Raw genomic sequence first — 20,869 nt, 5'->3', positions numbered from 1 at the left:
AGAAAAATAATATAATACCTGTTGCACTGTGTATTTTCTAGAAATAATTCTCTAGAACTTTGTTTTAGTATGAATAGATGTGTTGTGATAAAAAGAAAACATTCTGCATAATTACATTGGATATTACAAAACTAGAGATTGGACTTCACGACCGATTTCGACAGCGTATAAACAGGCCTAAATTCACGCTTCCACTGTCGTCAGGGGAGGTGCGGTTATCATCTCCGCACAGCCAATCAGAATCGCGGAAGAATTGTCCGCCATTACCTCCGTCAAAACTTATGATGACGGAGGTTTTGAGGTACATATGTTTTAGCCTGATTACTTCCGAGTTCTCATAAAATTGGTGGAATTGTGTGCATCGGGGAAATACAACAGTGATTCACGTTACCCAGAAAGGATACTAGAAGTAATGTTTATCCCATTTCCAAACCCAAAATCACATAAAGATTAATGTTTACGTAAAGGCGTGCGGTTGGCCCCACAGTAAGAGCAGAATGGACCGGCACACAAAGTAAGTTAGTCTTAGCAGACAATTATGTATTAGTTAATAGTAATAGTTAAATCAGGGACTGATAATAATACATGCCCATGTCATGTGTATACATGTACTAAGAGCTACAGGTGCTTGGGTTCAGGACCACCCCCCCCCCCTTCTCCCGAATTGGCCGAATAACCTGCACGACTTGATTTAAATTATTTCTTGTTGAAAATCCTACTAATGCATGTCAACAATGTCATGCATACCCCAAAATAGCTCTTTTTAAGAATTTCCCCCATTGAATATAACAATTCGTGTAGCTAGGTTATTCAAGGGAGGGGGGGGGGGGGGGGGTCATGAACCCAAGCACCTGTGCTAAGAGCTACACAATACTTTTTTTTTTTTTTACTATAATATTATCTATTAAAAAGAATCCCCTATCTAAACTATTTTCATATCTAGGGTCAATTCATTTAATGTTTACACCAATATATATGCAGTTTCTGGTCTTATGTCTTAAATTTTCCCTGCTCAGCCATACATATCATAACATGACTGTAAGAGCGCCATATTCAAAGTTTTCGTTCCATGATTCCTACAATAGATCATACCAGGGGATACAGTTCTAAAGTTTCAGTAATCAGACTAATTCCGTGGTCAAAGTTTTTAAATATCAATAGAATTTATGTCCATATATATTTTGTAATAAATGGTTTTAAATTCGAATTTAGATTTCATAATAATTCGAGCAAACTGAAATTTTATAAGTAGCTAATAAATTGTTGGGTGTAATGTATGCATAGGATCTTTCATGTTATAGGTCAGGTCACCTTTTAAAATTCCATGGCCCCTCTCAGCATCTATGTTTTACTTCCAAATGCTAAAAAAAAATGTTGTTGTTTCTTTATAGATTCATTGGATATACTTGTAACAGCAGCACAAGTCAGAGAATTTACAAGACCAGTTAACAACAGCAGAAAATGCCTTTCATCAACAGAGCATACTTAATCATCATCTGCAACTCCAGTTATCAATGGAAGCCCAAGATTAACCCCACCAACAGGCCACCCCTTTTGACATTAACAGTACTCTACAGCAAGAGAAGAAAAAAAAACAGGGTTGTTTTTATATTATATCAATTTGAGACATGCCACATTTTGTACTTTGTTAGAGTTTTTTTTATACATCTGAGCAAATTCCCCAGTGTGTAAAAAAAGGAGGGACATAACAAATATGACAAAACAATCGCAGTTGTTATTAACACTGATGAGGCTGAGACATAATTTTGAAATCAAAGACTTGGCATCAAGATTTTGTATTTCAACACAGTGTATCAGTGATATATTCTGTGCCTGAATTGACCTTATGTTGTGTTTCAATATAGTCCTATAGGAATGATATTAACAACATGACAACTGAATAAAAGCTCAATTCCCAAAAACCATCGCTATCATTGATTGTGCAGAAAGGAAATCACAGAAACAATCTTCTTTAAAACTACAGTTACAAATTATACATTCTGACTACAAATCAGCTACAACCTAAAGGGGACTTGTGGATTGTGATCCTTTAGGGGACACAATGGAAACTAGCTGTATGCTAATTTGTGTTATCTTGGATAAATAAAGGCTATTATTATTATCATATTTGTTAGTGAATTATTTACTGGATCTATGTCAGATGTTGCTGTTACAGAGAATAGCGGATTTTACAAACTCCTTTGTTAACTGATGGTGGGTTGAATTATTCTGGAAGGGGAATTCATTATGTCAGACAAAGGTTTCACGATATCCAAAGAATCAGGGGAAATATGTCTGCACCTCTGTATCTCTGTTGGTGTATTCCAACCAGTTAGTATATGTATATATATGGAGACATCAATAACGTTGGATAGTTTGCACCCTACTAACTCCTGGGCAAAACCCAGTGTTGAAGAGAAAATTGTAGAGCATGTGAATTCATTGTGTACTACTTGTATACAATATGAGGAATTTATTTAAAATCATAAACATTTTATAAGAGAGTAAATTTATGTCTAACTTTGGGAAAACTTACATTATGATGAATATAAACTAGTAGATTACTTAAATTTTCCTTCGAAATGTGTGAATGCTCACAACTAAGAAAATGTAAGAATTTGTGCTGATTCATTGACAATTAAAATAGACAGATATTGTAAACCATTTATTCTTAAAGAACAATGATTATTCCATAGTTTTGAATTATTTGTTGAAAATAAAAAAAAACATGTGGTACTTAATTTATTGTCCTATTTATGATAAACTACTCCTTTAACTAAGTATTATATTGTGTTGCTGATCCTATGTAATTACAATATGTACTATAGTACAAGAGGTTGGATAACTAATTAAAACAGATGTTTTACGAACAGGAAATTGTTTTTTGGTCCGAGTCTTTATAATATTCTTGTTCCAAGTTTTCTATTGTGTGTCATTTAACATATTCTTGACTGTACTGTCAAAATGGTGATGTCTATCAAACATTGTACACATTCTTTCTGTTGATTTGCAAGTTGTTGTTGTTTTTAAATAGAAATAGATATTTGGGTGGACGTGGAATTATAAATATCTCAATGCAGATATCTAGATCTACAATATCCATTCAAGTATAACTGAAGTTGAACATTTAATGGAGATCACAGATGGTATTTGAGCTGCAATGTAAATTCTTGATAATATTTAACTGTTTTTCATAAGTAAATCATAAATAATAGTAAAATAAAAGCAAGCAAGCAGATGAAACATTTTATTGAACCGGTCAACGCAGCATATATGATATATAGTTATTCAGTTTCAACTGAACAACAAACATCGTCAATTCCGTAACAAAACAATTATTCAAAACTCGGAAAACGTTTCGTAATTAACCCAGCTGTGCATGAACAGTAAGCATCGATGGCAGCCGAATCCTGCAATTCGATGGTTAGACGATGCAGCGAAAGCATCTAGCGCTAACAAATAAGTTATAATTACTGTTTCTTCCGCGTTTTTACCCACTGAAATTATGTGAACATAACCTTCTCTGAAGTATGTCAAACCCTTTGACGGACTGTTCTATGAAAATTCACGAGTAAACGAGGCGATTGAAAAGGTATCCTGTATAAGATCGAAATCGCCCGCCATGTTGTTTACATAAGTTGACGGAGTCTGAAAACATGTGACGTTCGTTGTCATCGGTGGGCGGGGCGTGGAAGAGTGAATACTGTATTAATTCAACTTTGCGGTAAGCAAACAACGGATACTGTTTTGTGAACTTTGATAACTGCAAGGTGAAGATAACGAACAGTGATCAATCTCATAACTCCTATAAGCAATACAAAATAGATAGTTGGGCAAACACGGACCCTTGGATACACCAGGAGTGGGATCAGGTGTCCAGGAGGAGTAAGCATCCCTTGTCGACCGATCACACCCGCCGTGAGCCCTATATCCTGATCAGGTAAACGGAGTTATCCGTAGTCAAAATCAGTGTGTCAAGAACGGCCGAACAGTCGGTAACTGTAACGTAGTAGTATTAACTCTACTACCTACTCGAAACATAACCACAACACCTCAATACATAACATAACGCTAGCCACGCACGTTGGAGGCCGTGCACATTTATTATATTTAATCACAAATATGAAAAACACACCAATGTACAATAATGTTCCATACACAATATACAGAAATACTCCACACACAATATTCAGTAACGTTAATAAGCCCCCCCCCCCCCTTTAGCTTACCCGAGCCGGCCAGGAAAAACCGAGAAATAAAACGATTAAAAAATCGAGAAAAATTCTAGGAAACCTGTATCCGATGCCATTGCTCCAAGGTGCAGGAGGAGTGTGACGGACCTCACACAAAACATGTAAGCCTACATATAACAAAACTAATGTATAACTGAAAGTTTGTCCTATCTTCGTGAAGAGCGCCTAGAAACTGACCAGCCTAACAAACTTGTTTCCTATTGTAACCCTATGCTACCTTTCTATTCGTCAATAATGGACCAAACCCCCTATAACAAAGCACGTTACTGTAACGTGAATACATCATTTTCCCGCTTTTACTAGCGAATCGCGGGAAAATACAATTTTTGTGAACACGAATAGAGTTAGAATAGGTCCTCAGCACCCCTTGCTTGTCGTAAGAGTCGACTAATTGGGGCGGTCCTCGGGATGAGACCACACAAACCGAAGCTCCGTATCACAGCAGGTGTGGCACGATAAAAATCCCTTCCTGCTCTTGAAAAGGTCGTAAGCGCCGAGGATAGGCCTAAATTTTGCAGTCTGTCACTGGCAATGGTGACGTCTCCATTTAAGTGAAATATTCTCGAGGGGGGGGGGGGGGGGGCGTGGGGGCGTTAAACAATATAAAATCAATCAATCTTTTTCATACAGTATAATGATGCAATGTAATATTCAATTTGCAGAGATTGAAAACTTCTTTGTATGTTGTTATACATGGACGTCCCACTCGAGAATGTTTCACTCATATTTACATGTATATATAAGATACTCCCATATTGCAAGGCCATTTAGGTAATTACTTTAGTATACTTGTACTGAAAAATATTGAAGTTCATACTTGACACGAAATTCTCGTTGTTGACCTATGGGTATGTAAATAAACCAACCTTGATCCAAGGTCATTTTAGACATTTGTAATCCTACGATTATAAAAGTACGATTTTTAAGGCTATTACTTTCCCAACAGTTAAACATTAGACGCTGAGGAATCGAGTTTGTCACGATGCTCGCATAATGTTAAAATAATGAAAATTTTGATCTGAATTTTTCCCCTTAATTTCCCGTAGGGCTTGAATGTCACCAATCTGAAATGTATGTTTCAACAATTATTCTTCTCCCGAAAGGAAATATGTGTCAGGCGTTCAGAATGTACTCTGCAATGTTCATTGTTTATATATTAGAAAACATATATCGTAAAGTTTAGCTTTATAAGATTTGGGAAAATTCAGGTGACCATTATATTTAATGGACGGATGTTTAAAACAAAAGATCAATAAGATTCAATAAATCATGTATCGTGGTTGTTTTTTTTGTTTGTTTTTTTATCTGTTGTATCTGTACGCACCCAGTGAAATTGGAACAGAACATGAATGTCGTCAACCATATGATAACTGAAATTTGAAACATCATTCATTCATGCAGTGTTTTCAAAGATTGATAGATTACTTATACTAACTATCATATCATTGATGGGGTATTTTAAATAATTCATTGGAATACGATTTTTTTTTAATTTAAATTTTTGATGAGAAATACTCTAGGAGTGTATCATGGAGGATGATCGTGCATCTGATGCAGGTGAAGTTTATGAATAGAACAATTGATGCACGAATTGTCGTCAGAATCAACACTTGGTACATGTTAACTAGTACCTTACAGTGGCGTAGCTACACAGTAGCACTGTATGCACGTGCTTACAAATATTTTCGTTAAATTTTTATTACATATTACGAAATATGTCCTCAGCTTCTGGGGGTCTGATGCACCCCAGACCCCCTGCTTGCAAATATTTCAAACCTAGCGTAACGCCACTGCGCCACTGCCTTATTTCTAGTTTCTGACTGACGACGTCTGAAGTTAGGCAATATTGCAAGGTTTATGAAAACCGTACCTACTTTTTCGTACAAAATACATGCATTCGCACTTTCTTTTTTATTTCGGCAATTAGAAGAGTAGGTCATTGTATATTCCTAGTTTTTAGGTAATTAAATGTCAAGGAGAAATGAATTCGTTCTTTGAATATTTGTCACCATGCAGTTCCGGTCGCCAGTAGATATTTAGGTAATCACGTGATCCAATACATCAACCGTCGTGGCGTAGTACATAGCGGGACTGTGAGACATTGAACATGTTCATAACGTTTTATTGCCTTATATAAGAAACAATTGTTCCTATACACACCACCTATATGATAGGGACTTCCCCCAAATTTTACTGGATTTTTTTTAAACAAATGTCCATAGGGCTCACGGCGGGTGTGACTGGTCGACAGGGGATGCTAAGTTGCTCCTCTTATGCACCTTATCCCGTCCTTAGTGTTTCCAGGGGTACGTGTCTGTCCTGCTCTAAATTTTGCATTGTTAATATGATTTATGAACTTTATCACTGCTCATTATCTTCACTTGTTCAAGTTAACGTAATTTACTGTAAACTTTCATTTGTTTGGTACATTGATAAGTATATTAACGTGGTCGTATACCTACAATATGAATACGCTATGCATAGTAACATTTAAACAGAGCTTATTTTTCATATATATCTTAACCCGAGGTTAAAGTTTAAGCAAAAACATAATTTTATATTTGTTCATTCTTGTATGAAAGTAACAATATTTTAATATTTTTATCACTTTGAGGGTGTGGACCCAGTGTAATTATAGTACAAGTAACTGAAAAATTCCAATTTTTCAAATGTTCACCACTACAACCCTGCACTGACGTAGATTTGACGATAGTACTTTTACTTGCGTAAAATGTAGTACTTGTAATAACACATTACTTGATAAGACTCTTGAAAAACAGATTGCACACAACATATACACTGTACATGTACAGTTGTGTATGGAGATACTTCGCATCCTCCACTTTTGTTTATGGAATAGTGCTCGTATCGCCACGTTTCATGCTACAATGTTATATCTTGTTCGTATATATCCTTAAAGTTAGCATTTATCTTAATAAAAAACGCCAAAAATATATAAATGTACACAAAAAGAAAATTAAGAAATATTAAAAAATTAAGTAAGAAAATAAACATACAAAAATGTCAACAACAAAATGCCGATATCGAGAGCGCAAACGTGTAGTATTTTACACAAATTTATTACACTGTAAGTATAAGTTGCGGTGCTTTCCCCCCCGCAAAATCCAATCAAGTCGCAAGATGAACATGTAATTGTATTAATTAAAGAAGAGTCGTTGTAATTAGTCGGGCAGTGATGTTTTAACTCCCACTACTTCTAAAATTTTGGATCCTCACTACCGCCTACACCTTGGTAGAGGAAACAAGTCTTTTGTATCAGCAGATTAGAGGACTTTCATAAATCGTTCAACTAGCTTTCTTTTCCAATTAAAGGATGTCGCAGCATATCATTTCCTTCCAAATCACAAATCAGTTTTGTCTTTCACAGCGCTTTCCAGATGCATTATTAAAAATTTGAATCTCTATTGAGAGAGAAAGAAAGGGAGTCATATATACACTATAACGGATTTCATTTTTATACAATCAACTAAAGGTATTCTTCATCTATAAAATGACACTCCAGACTAAACTGGCTTCAACGTTTGCTTTCATGACGTTTTGTGAAGTGATTCCCAGTAAGTCTGTTCCGGATTTTGACCAAACAAATTTTGCAAACGTAAGAATAAGAAAAGATATTGTATATATAGATATATCAACATTTTATTGAATGCTTAACCACACAAAAGTGTGGATCATACACAGAGACATGGAGCACTATTAAAGCAGAAAATACAAAACCGTATCAAAACAATATCGGAGACTGTACCAATCCGTAAATCTTCTAAAATACAACACTATCATCGAAAAAAATGTCGAAATAGTGTAACCAAGGTAATTATTCGTCGTCCACAGTTTCAAATTTCAACTAGTCTCTTTATTCAAAAATGCACTTGTCCGAGAACACCACAAGGCTAGTTTTGAGAAAAACCATTTAAGGCAGACAATTAAAATTTTAACAGTTTAAAAATATAAATGACGTAAACAAATTTCTGACAATAATCAACAATATAGCACTGAGAATTACACAACAAACTGGACAAAAGAGAAAAAGAGTGGTCTCAAGTAGGAAGTTTGTCATAACAATGAAAATATGGAAAAATCACATCACATAAAACAGCACATTTGAAAAGTGGAATGAAGAGAAGGGGATGTTTGATAAATACATGATGGGGGATGTAAAAACCATACTTATTTATCCAATACTTTCGTTCTTTCGTCGTAAACAATTCGCTTGTCTTGATTCTTTTCTCATCCGACAGGATTTCTTTGGCAAGGTTGATTGTAATGTATCAGTTTACAATTAAGATATGAGAAGGACATTTAGTGCAGTTAATCTGAAATTTGCGCAGTTCAAAAGATCCTGTTACAAAATAACAGCAAGTAACTTGTAATTTAAACAATCTATCATTTACGCAAATACCCACTGCTGACAGTTTAAGATATAGGTATAGAGAAGACTTTTACATACTATAATGTCGTTGAGATCAAAACATTGGACTTTTTACACAACATTAAAAAAAATAAACACGTTGAAATTTACAAACGTAAGTCAACGCCATCTGAGATCACAGAACCCCCAAACTAATCAGGACGATGGTGTCCTTTAAATGCACAATCTTCCAAGCACCATTAAATCGGCATCAGTTTCCCACTCCAATGCTATGTGCAACAACTGTCCACGCCGTCTTCTCTTGAGCTCACACGTACGCTTTTTCTTCCCTTTGACGATTTCAAAGCGAATGTCAAAATCTGGGAATTTGGCGCAAGGAAAAGACTTCGCCGGATTCGACAAGATCGCCAAAATAACAAAAGCAACATGGGACGTTGCGGTAAATATCTATACACATGATTGTCTTTAATAAGGTCGCCACACAGACGAAACGTCAGCAACAGTGTTTGGGTTAGCGCCGTGACGAACAGGAGAATTGTTCGCATCTGTAACGTGAGTTTCCATTGGCTGCATGATATTGGCGCGAACTGCTTCTATTCTTGATCTTTCGTCGCTATCGTCTCGAATCATTTGCCTATTTGGTCCATCAATCGGCAAGCGCGGCGGAGTACCAGATAGAGGTCGATCTGCTCTCACAGTATTGATCTCCTGTGACCTTTGACCTAATATTGCGTATGTTCTCTCTTCTGGTAAATATAGACTGGATTGCATTGGCGGCGGATTTGAATAAATGTGTGGATAAAACAAACTCGTTGGTAATGTTGGTGACGTGCTCAAATAGGATGACGTCATGGTCGTTGGAGGATTGATTCGATCTAGAATTTCGTTTGTGGTCATCATTGGGTAAGTGTTATGGGACCCGGGTATGGGCAGTGATATTTCTCTATTTATTTCTCGAGATATATTTTCTGACGCTCTCAAGATAGCACTTTCACGTAGTATAGCGAGATTTGAATTTGTAGATGGATATGGCGGTAAACTGGACGACCCAAACAGGTGTCTGGAATCTTGAAATCGAGACTCGGGCATTCTGTGTTCGGAAAATCTCGGGAACAGCGAGAGTTGTTGATCAAGTGATGAAGCTCTTTGTTCTAGAGTTGTTCCGTCTGCTCGCTGTGGATCCGGAATAATAACGGGCATGGATCTATCCTGATTTGGGGGTAAAATGTCTAATTGGGTGTTGTCCTTGGACATGATCGGAATTCTGTTATCTTGAAGTACTTGATCCATTGGTTGAGTAATGGGAGTTGCGGAGGTTATTTGATGTCCTATAAAGAAATAAACACCGTTAAACTCTTCCTTCGCTGTGTGACTAATATATGTTACAAGACACGGAAACAGATTTGTTTCTTTGCTTCTAACGTCATGTCTCTGTAGGTTCATCTTACTTACTAACACAGGTATATATCTCATGATTTCATTTACACAGAAATTAGTCAAATGAAGCTCAGAATATAGTGTGATGTATGCAGTGAAACTATTCTTGACTTTTATGTTTCGATGCTTCATTAATTTTATATCTGCCATAAAATTCGTATGCAAACGACATTAACTATTCAATTAAATAATATATGAGCTGAAGAATGCATAATACTGCGACCAATACAAGTAACCGTCGTCTGGGATAAGTAGACTGGTTTGCGTAACGTTGTGTCCTCCCGTTAGGAGACTGTCCATCGTCAATGCTTCTAATTTACACAACCAAGTGCAATTTAATATTTCATCACAAATTAGCAGCCCGAGAGAAATGTACATTATACTGTCTATAAATTTGAACTTGAACAAATCTGTATTTTGCCACCTGTCTAGTGATTTCATGTACTGATTAGCTTAACTTGGTTGTGTATATCAAAAGCTCTTAAATCACAAAACTACTCACTTCTGAAAAATTTACCTGTGACAGATAGAGCTTGAGACTGGGTGTAAGGTGGGACTGACGCGTGGGTAGTAATAGAGGGGTATGGTGAAGGGTCAAATCCCCAATGATTTCTCTTTCCAATGGGGTCTGTGAAAAAAAAAAGGAAAAGTATAAATGTAGGTCAACCTGTCAACAAGTTAAATCTATGGTTATTTGATTGAATATATTTCCATATATCAGACAGAATTTGGATTATGTCGTGTCGGGAATGCTGCTTTTGTAGGTCACGGTACCAAAGAGCGCCTGGTTACCAAAAGTTGGCGACTTTTGTGCACGAGGACAGTCTCATTATTTCCCAAATGGCGCGTGCAACTTCTTTCTAATGACTAGAAATCTCTTCTGAGACCGTTACTTTTTTTGATCGACTATATTCTGTTTTTATGACTTTCAATCCTGGCACCATGACCTTTGACATTTCAAGATTTCCCTCGACACAGTGCCGCGGTCTGTCTTCCTTTCTTCAATTCGTCATTAGATTGAAATATTGAATTAAAAACAAAATAGGTTGGGCATCTTCAATTTACTATACTGTCATGAGATGCACAATGATCTAAAATTATCTTTCGTATTTTCGTGCATGCATTATGCATGCTTTTGTAATCTATTTTCACTTTTTCTCAATCACCCTGCTTGTTGTACATGAATATAAATCATTGCAATTGACACACCTAAAATTGTTCGTTGTCTAGCGATACAAGTCCTTAATACGGAACAGGATTTGCATTTGGGGAAATATTGATTAATTAGGTTTTTCTTAAAATACAATTACAAGTATGAAATAAAGCACGCCATTTGGTCGTGATATTTTAATGATGGTTGAATTTGAAATAAAAATCTCTATCTACCATTGTGGTGGAATCCATTGGAATCCGAGGATTGCAATCTTCTGACGGAATCTCCCGGATGTGACGTGGGTCTCCGCACAGGACCCCAGTCCGACATGTGTGGTGTAAATCGAGTTGACTCCAAAGGATTGGGGAATGGATTTCTGTCCGAAGGCATATCTAATGGACATCGAACCCGACGATCATCCGTCCGCAATTCTAGAAGAAAGCAGAAAATATACATATACATTTGTGGGAAGAAAAAAACCAAAACAATAATGAATTGGAGAAGAAGAAATCATATGCTTAAACAGTTAATTTCTTGGTGGTGTAGATCTATAATCTGAAACATTTGAAAATTCACACACTTTGTTCCAAAAATGCTGGAAAGGGCAGTATATTATATCAAACATGGATGTCATATATCATAAGAAAAGGAAATAAAAGCACTCCCTTTTTAGAAATGCCAAGACGTCAAATTACACAAGTATACAGTAAAAATAGGAGATATCGAGATAGAAAGCGAGACGACAGTAATTTTGACAATTAGACCGATTGTATTTCGTTGATTGGGTGAACAATGTCTTTATTTGTTCTTTGGTGTAAGCTGGGACCTTGGTACAAACTTCTTTTTGATTTCCAGATCCTATAGTATTGCTGCATAGGGCCGGGTCATTAATTAGTATTCATGATCGGCATATAATCAATTTATTATGCATAAATGTCTGTTTTACACTGTGGTATGTGTGGTTGCCCGTGGACCCCTGAATCTAACGCGGTGAGCCATAAAAACCAAATATCTCTCTCGTGTCACACCGTGTTGTTATTTACTCGTAAACAAGGCACAAGATTTGTACACGGCCAATATCACGTGCAGTGCAAGTTTCACTTCCCGAAAAGCAACCATGCATACAACGACATTGCTATCGTATGACCAACAGGAAAATCGGGAACTCCCGAAAAAATTGGCATTCTTTCGATTTGTGTCTCACAATAGAATGTAGATCCTTTTTGTTTGAATGTCTAAGTTAATACGTAACCTTTTCTTTCCTATAATTCCTATGGGGGTCTCACATATATTGTTGCAGTCATACCTAACGAGGTCATACATTTGAAAGAGATCTGCTAAGGGACTTTTTTTTATCAGTGTCTATGGTTCCATTTCTTAAGTTTTCATCAAATTCTTATTGTTTCGGAAGTAATCAGTTTCATTTCGTACGGTATGAGGCTGCCAGAGCAGGTCTAAACCGGAAGACCGGTTTGCGGTTCACCAGAGTTTTAACCACTGGCGTGCGAATACAAATTTGGGGAACCGACTTTATTTCATTCCGTAAGCCAGGGCTTTTCTTTAGAAGGCAGTGAAATTGGGAAATCTAAAGCAAATCAGTCATTGTCAATTGCGACATTTTATTAGAATATTTTATTCTATGATTTGATGCCTGTGATATTTTGTTTATTCATTTAGCCATAAAGAAGACGGATGATTCACATTAAATATATCTAGTTTATTCACTCCGATAATGAATACTGAACAGCTAACAAAAGCTTATTGGAAACTCCGCAATAGTCCTTTTTGGCGTCTATAGTTTGTCGTTTTCATTCTAAATATTATTTTTTTTCGTTTGATGGTCGATCTAAGCATAATCATCTTTGCGACAGTATCCTTTATTTTCTTAGTCATTTCAATTCTTCCACATGCGCTTATTCTTTGCACGCGCTAGCGTGAACCCCCTGTTTTCGACACGTGCAGCCTTATTGTCTGGCATATGTCCCCGAGAGGAGATGGAGGGACCGAACATTCATGTCTCTCCATAGCAGTGGTAGCGGACCCTTAATCAATGGCAGGGGTTTGATTACGTCTACCCTTAAAGATAAATCTTACGAAAATTGTAGAACGATGAAGAGACCCGTCTCTCATTTCTATAATCAGCAGCAAGACATCCAAACGAGATGGTATGCTAATTTCAATGATTACAGAGCATCACTTGGCTTTATTTCGATTTTACACCTCGTATCGCCAATTTTCTGGGATTCTTTTTTTTTTTACTTTTTGTAGAAATTACAATTCTCCCTCTCTCTCTAAAAAAATTCATTTCGCTGATTTTACAATGTATCGTCTGGATTGCGATCTAACACTCTATTGAAAAACCATTCTCACATTAGTGCATGTGTTACGAAAGATCACCATATGGTGCACCCGAATGTTCATCAAGGTCAAACTTTTCTGGGAGACAATATCACTAAGCCCTTAACTTGGTTTATATAGAAGAACTTTCTCCGTTGACTCTGTGATAATTATAAACCAGCGTCTCTTTTTTTTCAAAACTTAATGAAATTTAAGTTCTTTTAAAGGAATTATTTTTTCATCATTAAAGACGCAGATGGCATGAAGTTGATATAACATTCGATGAAGAACCCAATGCGTATTACGTAACCCAACAGGCAATTCATACCAAGAGTCCTTTGTAATGTAAATCTAAAGATCGGGTTCGAGGTATAATTGCATAAAGTTAGACCACATTTCTGCTGAAACAACTGTCACTATGAACACGGTGTCCCAAAAGAGGGCAAAAACTCGGCGTGTGATGGAGGAGATATGCGGCATGTTAAACCCGCGGTTTTTGTCAGACAGCTTTAATTTTGTTAATTACAAATTCATGGGTCCGTTTGATGTTAAAATTTAACGGATATTTTTCGATTTGAACCCCCATTAAATGGTTAAATTTATTTTGGAATCGTTAACCTTCCTCGGTTTTGATAAAATAACCTAGTAAAATGTTGAGTTCACATGAATACCCCCCCCCCCCCGGGAAAAATGAAATCGAGGAGTGTGTGTGTGTGTGTGTGTGTGTGTGTGTGTCAGAAAAGAAGGGAGGTCACTCTAGAGTTGGGATCTATACTTACTGATTTTGCTGCGCGGATCTCGTGGTCCGTCCACGGTGACTTTGATGGCCTTTTGATAAAGCGTGATCTGTGGTGGGTGTGTCCATACTGTGATCGTCAAAGAAAAACTCTTTCCTAAAAAATGTCGAATTTTTATAAATACTGTATTTTGACTTATTCATGTAAATTGCTTGTAAGAGACGAAGTAAATTAATCAAATCTTCTTAAAATTTTGTTTACTCTAACAATGGAACATTTCATTCCGACAAATATTAGCATGACAATCAAGATAATTTTAATTCATTTATTTGCAACCAGTTTCGTTCGTGAAAATTAACGTCAAAATTCATATTAATGAAATAAGACGACAAAATCATAAATAACAAAAGGTTTATTGAAAACTTTATGACAAAGTCGAGTCCTTTGTTAAAATCATTTTCTCGTGACAGCTGACTTGATGAATGATCTGTTACAGAACTGACGTTTTATTAACTGCCCCTCACTTAATTTTTCCACTGTTGTAAAGTATCGACAAGGCAAGGGGTCGAAAAGCGTTTTGGTCAGTAATTAACGTTGATTTATTAGAAGAGGGTTAGTGGGTTTCACTCATTTGCACTCCAAAGCACATTTTTATTCAAAATGCTAATTTCTTAAACCGAGATATCATGAGGGCTGCCTCTTGGAGAGGAAAAAAGGCCTTCCAAGGAATTGTTTACTTTGGTTTATTGACTAGTGGATGGCCTTCTTGATTCCTTTAGCTATTTTCAAGGCTTTAGTATGTACAGTCTTTAAAAGAAAATACGTCTCAAATCAAAATTAGTAGGAGTTATAAATTCAGAAATGAAATGAGTTTCCAAAGAAATGATTGCCACAGCTTGTGTATAAACATACATTACATGTATTTTAAGTAAAAATTGAGGGGGGGGGGGGTCTTTTCATATGTCAATGACAAAGATTTAATTCGTGTTGCATTTATTTAGATGTTTTGTAAATTCAAGTTTAGAATATATATCTACCTATGTATATAGATTCTATTGTAGTTTTTGTATAATAATTTGATATTGGATACCCTTTGAATCTAGCCCCCTCACACCGCCCCCACCCTGATCGCTTTCTTTGTACCTACAACGAGTATTTTTCTCTTCATCATTTATTACGCTGGTTCTAGGAGCTTTGAAACTTGTATGTAATTAATTCATTCTTTTAGTATTGATCGTATTGAGAGGCAACTAGTTCAACGGCTACACACATCAAACTACTTCTTCTCGGTCAACATCATCACGATCGTTTAGATAAAAGAGTGCACTGGACAGTGAGGTTGTGTGGTACATTTATCATTTTATATTTTACGAAGTATTTCATAATCAAACGTCACGATTTAGAGAGGAGACGTTTCAGCTTATTAGTAAATACTCTGCCAAACTTTACTACGTTTCGTCCAAATATGGTCATTGTTTACTATGACCTACTTACACAGTCAAAAAATAAACGCCCACCAAGGTAAATTTTCCCACTACCTGTAATCCTCGTCACGGATACCTGAACATTTTATGAATGAAACTTTTAAAGGTATGTAAACAAACCTATGAATCAACTTCGAACTAAAGATATTCGCGGCGCTGACTTCATGGTGGGGCCTAATTCTGAACAATGGAAGGATCGCAGAGAGAAAACAAAAGAAAAAATAATAATTTTCTTTGTTTTTTAGTCCTACATTAACGTCAGTTCTCGTACATGATAATGATAAAAAATATTGTTAGTGTAATTAAACTACGTCTCGTAGAGGAGACTGTAATTAATCAACTCGAGGCAATCTCAGGTAAACGTTGAAATTTAGAAACGAATTAAGAAATAACAACTGTGGTCCTCCAACGATTTAAAAATCAGTTAAGTACACTGAATAACTACTTCAGAGTGTCACAGCCATACTTTGAACTTTCATGACAGAAGTTTAAGAGAGCCATCAGTTCAAAGATCTTGAAATAAAGAGTAATAGATTGATAGATACTTCCGATAAGCTGGTGAGTCGCCAAATTTTTCAAAAGACCAGAATGAAACCTGAGAAAGTTATTTTTCTCAAAGAGCTAGGAAGTACGGTATTTCCGATTTTATAAGCTGTGTGTATAACCAAGAAGTGGTTCAATCGGTGTACCGCATTTTACACAGGCAAGTAAGTTTGCCAGCGCAAAGTGACCAGATCACGAGACCATGTCCATTTCACTCGATCAGCTGTCAAGGTATACAGGTCGTGTTATATACAACCACATGCACAACATGTATTGTAGATAGATATATATGTATTCATAAACACTTACCACGACCGCTACGTCCAACAAAACGCAAGTCATTAAACTTCGCCACTTGATTCTTCATGTAAGCCGTACAATTCCTTAATTCAGAACAGAAATTCTCATCGTTTCCCGCGGTGACTTGAACTTTGGTTCCATCCTTAATATCTCCCAGTGCCACTACCCTAAAGGCTAGGGGCAGAGTTTTGTTGGATCTCCAGTGAGACGGTAGAGCTGTACACACAAAGTTTGGACTCCCTGTCCTGACCAGTTCTCCTCCTCCTGTGTCGTTCAGAACCGATGTCAAACTCCTCTCCCCGGGCAATACTTCGGACATATTGTGGGGAGAGTCGGGGAAGGGGGTTAGCCCGTTTAAATCTGTGGGTAAATGCATGTGGTAAACTTAAGTCACAGAATAACAAACACAACAGTTAAAGAAAAATCTATAAATGTTGACATGAACGCTACTAGTGTGGTTTTATGAATGAAGATACAATTTGTCGCGGTTTTACTCGGTTTAAGCCACTCCTTCGCGCAGCGTGACTCACATAAATTACTACGCTACTGTTATTCTATTGCTCTTAAACCGCAATTTTTGGGCAAAGTATTTATTTTATCAATGTGCGTAATGTAAAAACCATAAGATTATCGAATTATGACTTCACATTTCATTTTATTTTCTGCTGTCATTTGGTAAAACACGTGTTAAAGCTTTGCCGATTGTTGGAACTATTTTTTCTCAGGGATTAGCTCATTACAGCTGTCAATCATATGCGAATTACCTGTGAAACCCACCGTTCTATTTACATGAGTAACGTAGATAACAGTGTGCGTACACACAGAAGACGATATCCATGATTGATTCTTCTTTATAGAGACGACATGTAATCTGTTTCCCCTTTTGTTATCGGGTTTATCAAAAATGCAAATTATTTATGACAGTTGAGAATTGAGAATGAAGATTAGGCGTTTAATTATTTCCTCTTTGCTCGTCGTTTTCGTGTGAACAAGGTGGATTTTATGTGTGGGCAACCTTATGTCAAACATATTTTCCCTCCCCCCAAAAAATGATTTCATAGTCATGAAATTTAAAGTCTTTGTACTGAAAAGAAGCGAGATTAATAAGTGTAAAATGTGAATTATGGGACAATTAATAATGCAGAATTATTATCAAAATATTGAACGGAAATTTCAATCATCGTTTTAATAAACTTTTTAAAACAGAAATCAACTAAACAAAATTAACTGCAATATATTAGTGTCTGCACATATCATTAATATCTCTAATTTCAACTTTTTAAAAATCAATTCCATGAGTAACGTGATCTTCAGTCTTTAAATGATTCAAAGTAACTCAAATAAACATTTTTGTAATACCCGTATATACCGTCATTCAGATTTGTTCAAAATTTATTAAATAATGGGCAAATTAGATAATTATTGTTGATACACACGTTTTACAGTGTCGGTTTTACCCCCTCCCCCTTAAATTACACACATTAATCTCTGAAGATATGATAACAGTATTGCATATCTAGCGATATTTAGTACAAATTACTGCTATAGTATTCACAATTTTGCTTCATCTAAATCAAAATTGGGAGCAATTAAGCCCCTGCACCCCACCCTAGAGAGATTGACGCGTGTCTTTTTGGCACTATTTCCATCCTTGGCAGTGACGGATCCAGGAATTACGGTTACGGGGGCGGGGGGGGGGCGCCACTTTATGAGGCAGTGGGTCCAGGGCCCCTGGTGGGGGTCCTGGAGGCGAAGCCCCCGGAAGCTCCTGGATTTTACAGATTTTATGGGGCTTGAAATATTTCTCCTATTTAGTCATTTGTACTATTTGCTATCATTTTAATAAGGTAAAATTAATAAAATGACCCAAAATTTTAAGGTGTTTTTGGCATGGAAAAAATTAAGTTCTCCCAATAAAGTTTTCCGGGAGTGGAAGAAATTATTGCTTCTTTTATCGTTTAGTACATTTTCCGAAACAAGATACCGCGATTTACCTTAAATTTGAAATTTTAGGGGGGGGGGGGGCGCCGACTGCGCCCCCCTCTAAATCCGCCACTGCTTGGTTGAGGCAACCTGAATCCAACACTGTAAAACTTTGGTGATGTTTTATTGATAAGCATATAGGCCTAGAAAATATATACATAATTAGGATTGGGCGGCAGGCGCACAATGCCTATATTCATATTAGGATATTTTCTCAAACAAACTACAAGAATTTGAAAGTAAAGTAATGTGAAAGTAAAGTGATATATCTTTTTCTCAAACATTTAAAAAATGTAGACATTTTCATTATGATTATTGCGAATTAAAAAAAAAAGAAAAAAAAGAACAGGAACTGATGAAATTTAAAATGCAATGAATATTGAACAAAATAAATTTTAGGCCTAGTACATAATTTGTATACATCTTTATATAAGTCGGGATAATAGGTAAATCAACAAACAAATAAACAGTAAATAAATAAGTACGAGTAAATAAATAGATAGATAGATAAACATAAAAAGTTTGTTTGACTTTGTACCTTCTATACGGAGAGGATATATAGGCAATGCCTGCTATATCCAATCCTATTATGAATTATCATGATAAAATACTGTTTACATTAAATAAACATAAAAAAAATCGTGCCTTGACCAACTTGAAACTTGCGACATTAGAAATCTTATAATGAGTATCTTTATTCACCAATCAAGGACCAATTATATATATCTCTGATCAGACACATCATGATCAAATTTGTCATTCATTTTCTGTTCAATTGTCAGGCACGTGGCCAGAGAGAAAATGAAGTGTACGCAAAGCACGGCAAGGGGTCTGGTGCCGCCTTGAGGCCCCCCGTGGGTCCAGGGAAAGCCCTGGTGGAGGCCCAGGGGGCGAAGCCCCCTGAAGCTCCTGGGTTTTACCAATGAAATCATTTAGTTTTTGTCATAGAAACAGGTTTCTTGTCCAAAACAAAAAGAATGCACAAAATTATTTTCTAAAGTGTTTTTAATGCCAACTCACAGTGTGTACATGGACTGACTTAACATTTATTTTACGAATTATGCTGTCCACTTAAAGCTTATTTTCGTTTTTTTCGACTATTATTTATGATGTTACTGATAACAAAGAATATCCTAAATTTATCTACGATATGTACATACATGTATATGAAGTACATTAAAGTGACTTTGAATTTGATTAATGATATCGATGTTGATTAAATCATAAATCGGAACTATATAATGCAAAATTATTTTTGAGGCACATATATATCTCAACGGTATCTCTCTCTCTCTCTCTCTCTCTCTCTCTCTCTCTCTCTCTCTCTCACAAATGATGTGTATGCAGTTGCGTACTTGCGTATGGGCAGCTACGCGCCTGATTGTGATATTACATACATAATGTCAATATAAAAATATATCTAATTATTTTTCAGCATCATAATCATCTGAAATTGACACTCAATTTGTGCAAGATATGTAATAAATAGATAAATAAATCTATGTGAATTACAATAAAAGAAAATACAAATTTGATATTAGTAAGGGGGAAACCAACAAAAACCGAATGGATGATGCATGGGTTGATATATATTTTTATTTTTGGCTTAGTTTTGTTGCATTAAGTACAAATATAAAATTCCTAAAATATAAGGGATTCGTAAATTTTCTGACTAGGCCTATATTTGATATTCAAAAGTTAAAATATATTGTATTACCCCTCCCTACATAATTCTATACAAATTTTCCCCATTGATTTGGACTTAAGTGAATTAAAGTATGTGAATGAATTATATGTCATTCAGAAAGTTGTATTGATTTTACGCATAAATACAACCACAAATTTAATTTTTGTTTAAATTTGTATATATAGCAAGTGTCTGGATCTTCAGAAAATGGCGCGAAAACTATATCTTAATACGCATGCGTTTTCTTAAAATGAAAGTAGAATTGCATGGTCGATGTTGTTACATGAAAAATCGTAAGTGTTTAGGTCTTGCAGCTTTCATATAGTATGCTATTTTAATCCGTGTAGTGACATGCACGATATTGCTATCGAAACACTAATATGTAATATTTGCTGGGTGCGAGTAGGACCCACACTGCCACAGTTGACCTACATAATTTTTGAGAGGCGTGTGGGCGGTGCGTGGAATTTGTTGTTGTTGACGCAGATCATATAGGCTATGTAGTGATAAGTTACATAACCAGACTTATCTACACGTGTTTATCCTATACGTAACAGACGATCGC

General features: G+C 36.0%; 2 protein-coding genes and 1 long non-coding RNA gene across 8 annotated transcripts in view; 2 read left to right on the top strand and 1 right to left on the bottom strand.

The window, feature by feature from the left end:
• Positions 1 to 474: 474 nt before the first annotated feature.
• LOC130053399 (uncharacterized) lies at positions 475 to 2,125 on the top strand. The gene is made up of 2 exons (XR_008801974.1): positions 475 to 514; positions 1,392 to 2,125. It is a non-coding gene; the product is annotated as an uncharacterized LOC130053399 (long non-coding RNA).
• A 5,770-nt stretch (positions 2,126 to 7,895) lies between these two features.
• Positions 7,896 to 20,869, bottom strand: part of LOC125676979 (runt-related transcription factor 1-like) — a 62,402-nt gene continuing 49,428 nt past the window's right edge. The window contains exons 2-6 of one of the 4 annotated variants that reach the window (XM_048914873.2): positions 16,644 to 16,994; positions 14,350 to 14,463; positions 11,467 to 11,664; positions 10,598 to 10,708; positions 7,896 to 9,971 (exon numbers count right to left, since the gene is read on the bottom strand). In XM_048914873.2, the coding sequence (XP_048770830.1) occupies positions 9,109 to 9,971; positions 10,598 to 10,708; positions 11,467 to 11,664; positions 14,350 to 14,463; positions 16,644 to 16,994 (1,637 nt within the window). In that variant the 3' untranslated portion in view covers positions 7,896 to 9,108. Of the gene's footprint in view, positions 9,972 to 10,582; positions 10,709 to 11,466; positions 11,665 to 14,349; positions 14,464 to 16,643; positions 17,255 to 20,869 lie in introns of those variants that run through there. The other 3 variants (XM_048914871.2, XM_048914872.2, XM_048914874.2) reach the window with 3 other exon arrangements.
• LOC125676982 (transcription initiation protein SPT3 homolog) overlaps positions 20,544 to 20,869 on the top strand; it is a 97,065-nt gene continuing 96,739 nt past the window's right edge. For 2 of the 3 annotated variants that reach the window (XM_056160562.1, XM_056160559.1), the window contains exon 1: positions 20,550 to 20,597. The gene's annotated coding sequence lies outside the window, so the exon portion shown is untranslated. Of the gene's footprint in view, positions 20,598 to 20,869 lie in introns of all 3 variants that reach the window. The other variant, XM_056160558.1, reaches the window with a different exon arrangement.

This window comes from Ostrea edulis, chromosome 3 (assembly GCF_947568905.1).
Source record: "Ostrea edulis chromosome 3, xbOstEdul1.1, whole genome shotgun sequence".
Lineage (NCBI taxonomy): Eukaryota > Metazoa > Mollusca > Bivalvia > Ostreida > Ostreidae > Ostrea > Ostrea edulis.
This window is presented reverse-complemented; position numbering and strand designations above follow the sequence as displayed.